Source organism: Belonocnema kinseyi, chromosome 2 (assembly GCF_010883055.1).
Source record: "Belonocnema kinseyi isolate 2016_QV_RU_SX_M_011 chromosome 2, B_treatae_v1, whole genome shotgun sequence".
NCBI classification, from domain to species: domain Eukaryota; kingdom Metazoa; phylum Arthropoda; class Insecta; order Hymenoptera; family Cynipidae; genus Belonocnema; species Belonocnema kinseyi.
In genome coordinates this window covers 68347738-68358777 of record NC_046658.1, presented here as the reverse complement: position 1 = coordinate 68358777, position 11040 = coordinate 68347738, and the positions used below count along the sequence as shown (strand labels likewise).

Genomic DNA, 11040 nt, shown 5'->3' with positions numbered 1-11040 from the left:
CCCGAAATATCTCTTTTATCAAAATGAATCATCGTGAAAGCATTAAATCTATTATTAAAATATTTATTTTTTATTTATTAAAGTAAATGTTTTTTTCAGACAATGAATCTTGCCTGGGCGACCTAGAAAAATTGGGGGCAGGACATGGAGCATTGTGCAATCCAAAATGTTCAGCGGGTCAAACTTGTCAATTGCAACAAGTCCAATGTATAAGAGCTCCTTGTCCGCCGATCGCAACTTGCGTTTCTGATGATTATCGTGATTATGACAATTAAAAATATATTTTTACTTAAATTTATTATAAAATCAGTAACAAAAAATAAAGCATTCTATCTAATTAATTTCATTGAATTTTTATTTTTAATTCAAAAATTATTTTCTTTGCAAACTCGAAAGACAGTCACGATCATTAATATTATACAAGTTGATTCGAAATTTTCAAGGTTTTAATTAAAAAAATATTTATTTGAAAAGTTTATATATTTTTACAATTGAAGTAAACCTTTATCAAAGATACTGTCTGAAAACTAAAGATTATTTCATGCTTGGAGGCTTAAGTAATTTTTGATGATAAAATTTTGAGTTTATGTTTGAACTGAGCACAGATTAATTACATGTTTATGAAATGGATATTGTTTTATTGGTTTATTACCAGTAGGTGTGAGAAGTCTTATATAATATGTAAATTATTCATCATCGCAAACGTAAATGTAGGGATGACGTTCTATGAATTCTATGTCCTTTTCGAGTTGCTTTAGGTCATTTTCCAATTTTACTTTCCTCTTGACCTTCGGAAGTGTATCCGTGAGAAACGGCAAGCGTTGAAACTGATTCATCTTCTCTTCCCAGTTTTTTTTCATGCCCTATTATCATTCAAAAAGCATAAAGATTTGTATCACCAACCAGGAAGAATTTGGAATTGCGCCACCAGAATAGACTTTATATTTAGATTTTATCAATTTTACACGAAAGGTTGGAATGACCTTATATATTCTTCAGATATAAGAATATTTTTCCAAGAAATTGTATATACAAATAATAAAAAATTGGTTTAAATTTTTATTTCTACGAATGAATCTGCAATCAAGCCTATAATGTTCATTCTTTGTATGAAAAAGGCTACTTTTATATTTTTGGTTCGGAACTCATCTCTTTTGGTTATAAATTTGATTATTCTGTTGAAAATATTGTTAAAAAGTCATCTTTTTTATCAAAATTTTAACTACTTTGTTGAAAATGATTATTTTTTAAAATGAAAAATTCATCTGTTTAGTTGAAAATTTAACTATTTTAATAACAATTAAACAATTCCATTTTTTGTTAAAAGATTATCTTTTTTAGTCGAAAGTTCAACTTTTTGGTAGAAAATTCATGTTTCTTGGTAGAAATTTAATCTGCTTTGTGGAAAATTGACCCTTTTTGGTTAAAAATGCAATTGTTTGGTTGAAATATCAACTGTGACATGCTTCGTTGGCAATTCATATTTTTTGGTTAAAAAGTCGATTATATGAATTAAGTATGAACTATTTTGCAAAAAGATAATTCTTTTATTAAAGATTCATAATTAGAGTTGAAAATTAAACTATTTCCTGCAAATTAACTGATATAAGCAAAATTCCACTGTTTTGTAGCAAATTCATCTTTTTGGCTTAAAAATTCCACAATTTGGTATAAAGTTAAACCATTTGGTTGAAAATTAAACTTTTTGGTTGAAAAATGATGTTTTTAGGTTGTAAAATACAACTTTTTGTAGATAATTCGTCCATTTGACTTACAAATTTAATGATTTTGTTAAAAATTCATGTATTTTGAATAAAAAAAACCCTTTTTTGGTAGAACATTAATCTTCTTGGTCGAAAATTCAACTTTTTGGTTGAAAGTCAACTATCTGGTGGAAAATTCGTATATTTGGTTAAAAACTCGTATTTTGGGGCAGAAAATAATTCTTGTTTGTTGAAAGTTCAACTTTTAGATTGAGAATTTAACGTCCTTGTTAAAAATTATTCTTTCTTGATTGATGACCTTTTTTATTAAAAATTCATCTTTTCTTAAAAATTCGACTTTTTAGTTTAAAAACTTTATTTTTTGGTTTGTTAAAAAATTACTCTTTCATGATAGACATGTAATCTTTCTTGATTGTAAATTAACTTTTTTTATGAAAATGAAGACTTGAGAATGACAACTACTACATAAGGACCACATGAAGTTGGTACTTTCTGACATTAAAATATTTACTTAATTAAATGTTATTTTTTTAGAATGATTCTTGGCATGCTTAAAATTCAACTATGTTGTTGAAAATTCATCTTCTATGTTAAAAAAAGTTAGCCTTCTTGTTTGAAAATTTTTCTTTCTTGGTCAAAAAGTAACTTTTTTGTTGAAAATTAATCTGTCTTCGAAAAAACTCGTCTTTTTGGCTTAAAAATTGTAGTATTTGGTTAAATCGTTAACTATTTTTTGGAAAACTCGAATATTTTACTGGAATGTTGATCTATTTCATTGTTAATGCAACTTTTTGGTTGAAAATCATTTTTTTGTTTGTTGAAAATTCGTCTTTTTGTGTTGAAAATTCATTTCTTTAGATAGAAAATATTTTTTTGTTTGAAAACTAAACTATTTTGTGGAAAATGCAATATATTTCGGCTTTACATTTTTAAAAAATAGGGGGTTCGAGATTTAAAATGAAACAAAGAAATTAATGAAATATTTACTGATTCTCGAATAATCATGAAAATGTGGAAGCGTGCCTAAGACTAAAATTGGTCACGTTTTCAGAGTATTAATAATAATTCAAGAACCAGTAAATATCGAATTATTTTTTCAAGTTTCACTTTAAATAGGATATTTTAATTTAGCAAAGTTTCAATTTTTTTTATTTACTTCCCTCAAGTATGAAAAAAGTAGAAGCTGAAAATCGAAACTTGGTCAAAAACGTAAAATAGGTCAATATTTCTCACATGCTATCTCGACTCCTATTGATTCAAAATACATCAAGACGTAAAATTTAATAAGGTTTCTAATAATTAAAAGAAATGTTTAGCTTTGTTTTTCGCAGAGTTAGTCACTTACTAAGACAAGCCTTTTTCCGAGTGAAGTTTATCGAAGTTTTTCTTTGTTTTTATGGCACTTATATCCGTTATCGACGATGAAATACAGGCCATAAGTTAGCTAGTATTTTTTTAAAATTATTATTATTATGATTTGAAATACGGCCCTTTTCGCGAAAATTAGGTTTATATGTAGGGAACCTTGTTAGTTGTTTGGATTAAAAAAACAAGAATTTTCAAACTACAAAATGGTTTTAAAAAATTGTATTGGCTTACGTGAAGCAACTCAGCTCTCTCATCTTCTGTAACATAACGGCCTTTCGGTTTTTCTTCCATTTCCAAATTTCCCTTTCGTGATTCCGATCGTTGCTTCCACTCCCTTACTTGCTTGACTTCCGGTACTTTCTTTGCTTTCGGTGGTTTTTTTCCAAAATACTGTGAAAAAAATTAGGAGGAAAAACTAACAAAATTAGAAAACGCCTGATTGGAAAATTATAAATTCAAAGAATTTTAATGTAAAGCCCATCCTAGAAACTACCAGATTTCTATTTTGGAAACGATGGCAAATTTAAAGATTTAATCTAAAAATAATTTATAGATTATTGAATTAGAAAGTCTTTAAATTGAAAAGCTTTTATATATTTATTTTCCAAATCAGCAGAATCTAAAAGCATGCAATTTGAGAATTATTTAACTTGTGAAATTTTCTTTTTGTAGCTTTTCTTCTTTGAAACGTTGATTTACTAAAAAACATTTTCTCCGGTTAAAAAATCAAAATAAAAATTTTTGGCAATGGCAAATAAAACCTTTGTCCGATTCTTAAAATTTTTGTATTAAACAATATCTTTCAAACCTATACAATAAAAAAAAACAATACCTTTTTGGTGATATACATTGGCATTAAACCACATTTTCTCAAGTCCTGTACATCTCCAAATCGAGAATCCACAATTCTTGGCACGGGTTCCGGTGGCTGAGATTTTTTCACATTTAAAATATTTTCTTTTCTAAAATTAACTCTCCCCAAAGTTGCCGGATCTTTGGGTAATTCTTCTAGATCAGATTTTGGAATTATTTTTTTCGGTTTCCATTCTGGAAGTTTATGCTGATATCCTGGAAGCCGATAATGCACATGTTTAACATGTTTTTGAGGAATAATTCGACTTTTCTTTTTCAAAAATTGCGAGGGTGGATTCAAGGGAACACTCGGCAAACCCAAAGTTCGATGAGCATTTTTTGCACTTGCTACTTCAGATCGAATCCTTTTTTGATGCTTTGATTGATACCTGTTTAAATATAATTTTCCTTAATTCAATACGTATATTACATTTACTTATATTTTAATATTTTTACATGGTAAATATTCTACCTTGGACTTGGTACAATTTCTTCTTCAGGTTTAGGAATCAGCCTCGTTATGTCTTCTGCGAAATTTTCCATAACTCTTCTTAAATATTAAATAATATTTGTATTAATTATTAGCAGTTCCGAGAACACGTCGATATTTAAACTAAAAATTAACTTGCAAAATAAACCTCAAAAGCGATGTTTCAGAATTGAGGTTTGGATTAATTTCATGACATTTGTCGTTTCCAAGCAACGGTAAAAGTTTGTTCAATAAAATAACGCAATATAAATGATACCGGGTTGCATACAAGCATTACAATTTTGTGAACTGGAATAAAAAATACATTATTACAGAATAATTCTGTTTTATTCATTCATTTTAAAATACACTTTTTTTAAATCTCTTTTATTCGAGAAATTTTTCACTATTTGAAATGTCTAGTTTCGGTGTCATAGAAAAATAGTAAATCATTTTTAATTAGGAAATGCTATTCTATAATTAACTTAAATATACTTAAATAAGCATATACAAGCATTACAATTTTGTGAACTGGAATAAAAAATACATTATTACAGAATAATTCTGTTTTATTCGTTCATTTTAAAATACACTTTTTTTAAATCTCTTTTATTCGAGAAATTTTTCACTATTTCAAATGTCTAGTTTCGGTGTCATAGAAAAATAGTAAATCATTTTTAATTAGGAAATGCTATTCTATAATTAACTTAAATATACTTAAATATACTAATACTGTCTTTTAACTTACATCCTAACGTTTCTCTTTACATTTGCATAGCTCAAGACCCTGAATATATTTTTACAATAAATTAAATTACCATCTTCTCCAGAAATATAAATATCTACCAAGCTTTCTCGTTTCGAGAAGATTTACTTTTCTTTCCATTCCTGGTCATCTTCCATTCCCTCTTCCTGTTCAGAACCTCGGAAATTTAAAACTTTTCTTTGAGAAAAGTTTTTTTTATCTCTATCCGCCGTTCCAAAAACTCTAGAATCGTATAGAACTGGCACATCGCAGAATAAACATTTTGGTCCCTCGGGATAATCCTCATCCAAAGAAGAATGGAAAATCTGTTTACAAATCGGACAACATCGATACCTAACAGATGTAATTTGCAAAAGAGTTACAGCACATCTTGGCAATTTATGACCAGAAGGGCACTTTTCCATTTTCCAAGGAAGTTCGACGATTGTTGTTTTACATAAATTACAAGTTTCTGGTCCAGATGGCTCGATTTTACAAGAGAATTGCAGAGCTCTTTGAGACTTTCCACAAGCCGGAGTTTCCTCTTCGTCGATTTCTCCAGCAATATAAACTTCTAAATAAGTCCTTAAAAATCTGGCAGAGAGCCTCTGCTGAGCTGTAACCTGAGGTTTGCCCGCTATTGAAATTAAATAAGCGGAGGCTGTATAAAGCGATATCAAAGATCGAATTTCTATCAATTCTTCCGAGACGTTCGAGAAATCTAGTAGGGATTTCTTATTTTCAAAAACGTTGGATAGAACCGAAAGCCACATTAGAACTCTAAGTTTATAGACAGGCAGATACTCGAAATTGTATGGGATTTTTTTTATTGAATTGACAGGAATGAGTGACTTGTGAAGTTTCATTCCAATCGCTGATAAACAGTCCCAGTAATTGAACATCGATGAGGTTTCGTTGTTCTCTAGAATTTTCAGGGGATCGTATTTCGGACTTTCGAGAGTGAAAATGTGGAGGATGCTTGGTTCTCGAACGACAAGATGATCGTACATCGAATTCGGACTTGTTAGAGTCGCGAATAGAACTTTATTCCAGGAATTTGCGAGTCCCAGGAATTGAGCGTGAGTTTTTGGTAAATCGGTAGTTATTGCTTGACTCGTCATTTTCTGATTTTCAACTTTGACGAGAGAGAGCTTTCCATCTTGGGTGTAGATTAAGGTTTCATTTTCGCTGATGATGGAGAGACCTGCAAATTATAAAGGAGGTTTGAGTAACGAATTGAGTTTAAAAAAGGGATATTTTGAAATATACACTCGTTAATCAAATTTCACCCATTTCCATACTTTGTGGTAACTTGGATAAACATTCTTATTTAATTATTTAATCATCAGCCCACCTGTTATAGAAAAAGCAGGAACTCGATAGCAATAATGGCTCAGTTTCTTCCCATCCAAATCAATATGAATCACAAAAAGAAACGTGCTTTTCGCGACAACCAATCGCACTTCCTTTTGAGATTTCAAAATACATTCAATACATGAAACTTTAATCAAATCCTCTTCAGTGTAAATCTCAATATTTGTCGATGAGATTTGTCCCTGCGATACTTCCAAAATCAAGCCATAAATTTTTCCATTGGAAAATCCTATCACGACCAAACTTTTTTTGTTGCTAATACTTATCCATTCAAGAACATCGATCTTCACACTGATATTTAAATTTGTCCTCAAAGCAACGGTTGGAATTACTTCTAGACTATGATCCATCACAGCTGGAATTCTCCAGACGATTATGTCTGAACTTCGATAAGCGACAACGAAATACGAGTAAGATTCCTCCATGCTAGTTTCCATATCACTCCAGGTTATCGCAACTGCTTGCAAACGTCTGATATGGGACCTTAATTCCTGGCTCGACACCATTGAATAACTTTCAGGGAATCCTTGAATAACGTTTCTTAGCCAGTAAGATTGTAAGTCGCAGACTGAAAACCATTCGTGGTTGTCTTCGAGAAGGATATCCACTGCACCTGCAGATGATATCATTCCAAGCAAACATCTGCAAGGATGTAGCATTCCTTGAGGAGACCAGGCGACGGAGACAACTTTTGGAACCAAGTCAGATATAATGTTGAGCCGGGGAAGAAGAATTTCCTCTAGTAGAAAAGTGTAGATCTCTTCCCTTTTGCACCTCCATATTACAGAGTTTACTTGCGTCGTAAAAGCGTCAGTGGGTAATACGTCTGACGGGTAGATGAAAGTACGAGAAAATTTGACGGCTGAGCCATAAGTCATTGGAGATGGCACCAGTTCCTACAAAAAATCAAGTATACGTTTTTAATAATCTGGTTAAACCGTGTGTTAAAATTAGACTGGGACTGTACTGAATAGAGGCAGGTTCAGTTCGAAGGTAACCAAAAAAATGGTCTCAAAATTTAAGCGAAATCGGTTAATATTCAGGAGACGCGAAAAGATCATGGTATTGCTCATTGATTTAACGTGGAAAAAAGTCGGCTTTTTATAAATCCTACATTTAAACGCAATAATATGTTACAAATAATTCCGATTTTCTATATATTGTTCAGAATTCACCAGAGAATAATAATCAATCATAAATTTCGCGGGTAAATGAATTTAAGGCACTCTTACGGGCCCCGAAATAAAATACTATAAGTAACAAATTTGAATTTTACATAACGGACTTTTTACATAACGGACTTTAAGAGAGAGGATTTTAAGAGAGGCATTAGAAAGAGAAAAAAGAGACAGTGCAGCGTAAAACAGTGTTAAAATTTGATCAATTTTAAATTGAACTTGAAGTGCAGAGCAAAGCAGTGTTAAAATTTAATCAATTTTAAATTCAGACTTGAAGAGCAGTGTAAAGCAGTGTTAAAATTTGATCAATTTTAAATTCAGACTCGTAGGTTTTAGAAGATTCAATTTTGCTGTGAATCCTGAAAAAAAGTAAACTGTAACAATTTCCAATGGAACTAGAAGCAAATGACCTAGAAACAAATGGACTCGAACTTTAATCTATAATAATATAACTTGTGATAATATAATATCTTGAACAATATAAAATTAGTTCAAAGATGACTGGGTATTCTTAAACGACCGACTAATGATTATTTATGGAAAAAATTCTAACAGTGTTAATAAAGCGCAATAGTAAATAAAATTCAAAATTTGTAACTTATGGGGTTTCCTTTGGAGACCCATAAAAGTGGCTAAAATTCATTCACCCACGAAATTTACGACTGATTCTTATTCTCTGACGAATGCTGAACAGTATACTGAAATATGGAATTATTTGTAACATATTTTCGCGTTCAAATATAAGACATTTCATATTTTTCAAATTGAACAATTTTCAATTAAAATTCTTGATAGGTACGAAATTTTAAATAGAAAAGTTTAAAATTGGAATAATGTAACGTTACCAAAATACCAAAAATTTGGTTCTAATTTAAATAAGCCAAATTATATAATTTTAAAACGACAGCCTTTTAATACAGAACCAATATTAAAGTCTTATTTACATACATTGTTATGAATTAAACAATTTCCAATTAAAATCCTTAATATTTAATAAAACGCTTTAAAATATGAAATCATTAGAGTTAAGTCATTTATCCTATAAATGAATTCAGTGCAACAAAATAAATATTTTAATTATCAAAATGATATGCATGCTGCCTAAAAATGACTGTAATATTGACGAATTTTGGAATAAGAATATAAAAGTTCAACATTTGGTAATTTCAAATTGTTAAAAACTGTACAATTTTCTATTAAAATCCTTTATAACTAAATAACGTAAAAATATAAAACGTTAAAATTGAAATAATGTAACTTTACCAAAATTAAAAAATTAACTAACGGAGCGTTTAGATTTCCGGAATTTATTAACTATTTTCAATTTTTTTTGCTCAAGCTTATTTTTTATTTGTACTATTAAAGGAGTTTTTTGAGGGCCTCGAAATAAAGTGTTCAACTTGTGTTGGCTTCTGCTTTGTAATTGTATAGTTTTGAATGATTTTCGATTGGAAACTGGGATGTTTTAAGTTGTACACGATTTTTTAACGGAAAAACATTTAGTTATGTTTTGCTAAGAACTTCAAGTTTTTGAGAAAATCCAATGAAAATGCTTAAAAATATAAAATGATTAGATTTAAGTTATTTATCGTATAAATAAAATTCAGTTGAACAAAATAATTATTTAAATTGTGAAAATAATATCCATACAGACTGAAAATAACTGTAATGTTGAACAATTTAAAAATATTAATTTTTAATTTCCACATTTTGTCACTGCAAATTTAAACGGTTCCGAATTGCACATTTTTTCTATTAAAATCCGGTTTAGCTACAAAACGCTATAATATGAAAAATTAAAATTGATATAATGTAACTTTAATGAAATTCAAAATTTTTTGTTCTAATTTAATAGGATCAAAATTATATAATTTTAAAAAGAAAGCCTTTTAATACGTGATCAACATTAGAAGCTTTATTAATTATTTATTTAAATTTTAATAATTTTAATTATTAATTATTTATTAAAAACAATTTTGAATTAAAAACATAAAGAATAATATTACCGAATAAAGTGCTTTGTAATTGTACAATTTTAAATGATTTTCGACTGGGAACTGGTACGCTTTAAATAGTACGCGAAAAATGTCAAGTTTTTGAGAAAGCAAAATTAAAATGCTTGACAATATGAAACTATAGAGTTAACTGTTCAAAATGTCAAGAAAACTTTCCATTTTGGACGTGTTAAAATTTGAAGTCTTTAAATTTTCAAAATGTTTTAGCCAATACATTTAAAATTTTAAATGTAAGATGAAAAATTAACGATTTAAGTATATGAAAATATCCAAATTGATGTTATAAGATATGGATTAAGAAGTTGGAACATGTAGTTTTAAAAGGTTATAATTTTTTTTTAATTCTAATTTTATTTTTTCTGATCGTCAAATTGTTAATGAAGTTTCAATAAAGAGCATTTTCAGACCATATTATCACTGTTTATGAAAAAAAAAACAGGCTGAGATGCACCTTCCGCACCTGATTGAAGTCACTGCCTTTATCTCTAAAAATTAATCTTGATCGAGTTTACTTTGACGGCTTCTATTTAAAATGACTAATAAGAGCAAGATAATAATAAAACAAACGGGGAAAGAATGTTTTTACAAACTAAAAAAAAAAACAAGTTGCAAAAACCTTCTTGCCCCATTCTTTTATTATTCTCTTGCTGTTTTAGTCATTTTGAACAGTTTATATACGGTTTAGAGCCATTTTGAGCATAAGCCGTCAAAGTAAACAATTACTATTGTCAGCCCATTTTTTGATAAACAATGTGATAACGCGTTCTGAAAATGATCTTCCCCGAACTTTTTCACTTAGAAATTATCGAATTTTAATAAGTTTTTGTTCATTAGTTAATTTAAGGGATTATACTGGTGAAACCACTATTCTAAAGTTTTTCCAGATTCCAGACAGAAAGGATGGAAGGAAAAAATGTGAGAATTGATTTGAATTTGTAGGTTATGCCTCGTAATATTTATAATTTAAAATCAGAAAAACTTACAAAAACGTGAATTCCTTTTTCAGTAATAATCGATAAATGATTATCTTGAGACCATTGCACAGCAAATGGGTTTGTAATTGTCGGGGCTAGTGAACAATTATACAATTCTTTTCCTTTGATTGATTCCATGGTGATGGTTCGAGGGGTTCAACCTATTTTTTGAGGTTATCTTTTCAGAAAAAAACTTGTTGACATGCAACAGCGCATGCGCTTTATTTCAAAATGATTTTAAATTTATACAAGTATTTAAAATTAAAATGAATTAGTTTCAGTATTGACCCGCTCCCGGGCGAAATCCTGCGGTTGTCCTTATGACAAATTTTTAATTATAT

The 11040-nt window shown here is 29.3% G+C and overlaps 3 protein-coding genes across 4 annotated transcripts in view; 1 reads left to right on the top strand and 2 right to left on the bottom strand.

Moving 5' to 3' along the window:
• LOC117167638 overlaps nt 1-341 on the top strand; it is a 1407-nt gene extending 1066 nt beyond the window's left edge. The window contains exon 4 of the mRNA XM_033352712.1: nt 100-341. Within this exon, the coding sequence (XP_033208603.1) occupies nt 100-275 (176 nt within the window). The 3' untranslated portion in view covers nt 276-341. The remainder of the gene's footprint in view (nt 1-99) is intronic.
• A 190-nt stretch (nt 342-531) lies between these two features.
• On the bottom strand, nt 532-4627 carry LOC117167062 (enkurin). Its single transcript, XM_033351656.1, has 4 exons — nt 4417-4627; nt 3925-4333; nt 3324-3482; nt 532-863 (listed from the first exon to the last, which is right to left on the bottom strand). The coding sequence occupies exons 1-4, from the start codon at nt 4485-4487 to the stop codon at nt 687-689; spliced, it is 816 nt and encodes a 271-aa protein (XP_033207547.1). The 5' UTR covers nt 4488-4627; the 3' UTR covers nt 532-686.
• A 366-nt stretch (nt 4628-4993) lies between these two features.
• The window catches only part of LOC117167060, a 20277-nt gene continuing 14230 nt past the window's right edge, over nt 4994-11040 (bottom strand). The window contains exons 1-3 of one of the 2 annotated variants that reach the window (XM_033351646.1): nt 10709-10841; nt 6513-7428; nt 4994-6362 (exon numbers count right to left, since the gene is read on the bottom strand). In XM_033351646.1, the coding sequence (XP_033207537.1) occupies nt 5284-6362; nt 6513-7428; nt 10709-10837 (2124 nt within the window). In that variant the 5' untranslated portion in view covers nt 10838-10841 and the 3' untranslated portion in view covers nt 4994-5283. Of the gene's footprint in view, nt 6363-6512; nt 7429-10708; nt 10842-11040 lie in introns of those variants that run through there. The other variant, XM_033351647.1, reaches the window with a different exon arrangement.

What these genes read in the sequence shown, in the direction of transcription:
- LOC117167062 (XM_033351656.1), bottom strand. Translation starts at nt 4,487, where the DNA reads ATGGAAAATTTCGCAGAAGACATAACGAGGCTGATTCCTAAACCTGAA. An exon ending in GAAATTGTACCAAGTCCAAG is followed by an intron (nt 4,334 to 4,416) that starts GTAGAATATTTA and finishes ATATTTAAACAG; the next exon opens with GTATCAATCAAAGCATCAAA. An exon ending in AGAGAGCTGAGTTGCTTCAC is followed by an intron (nt 864 to 3,323) that starts GTAAGCCAATAC and finishes GAATGATAATAG; the next exon opens with GGCATGAAAAAAAACTGGGA.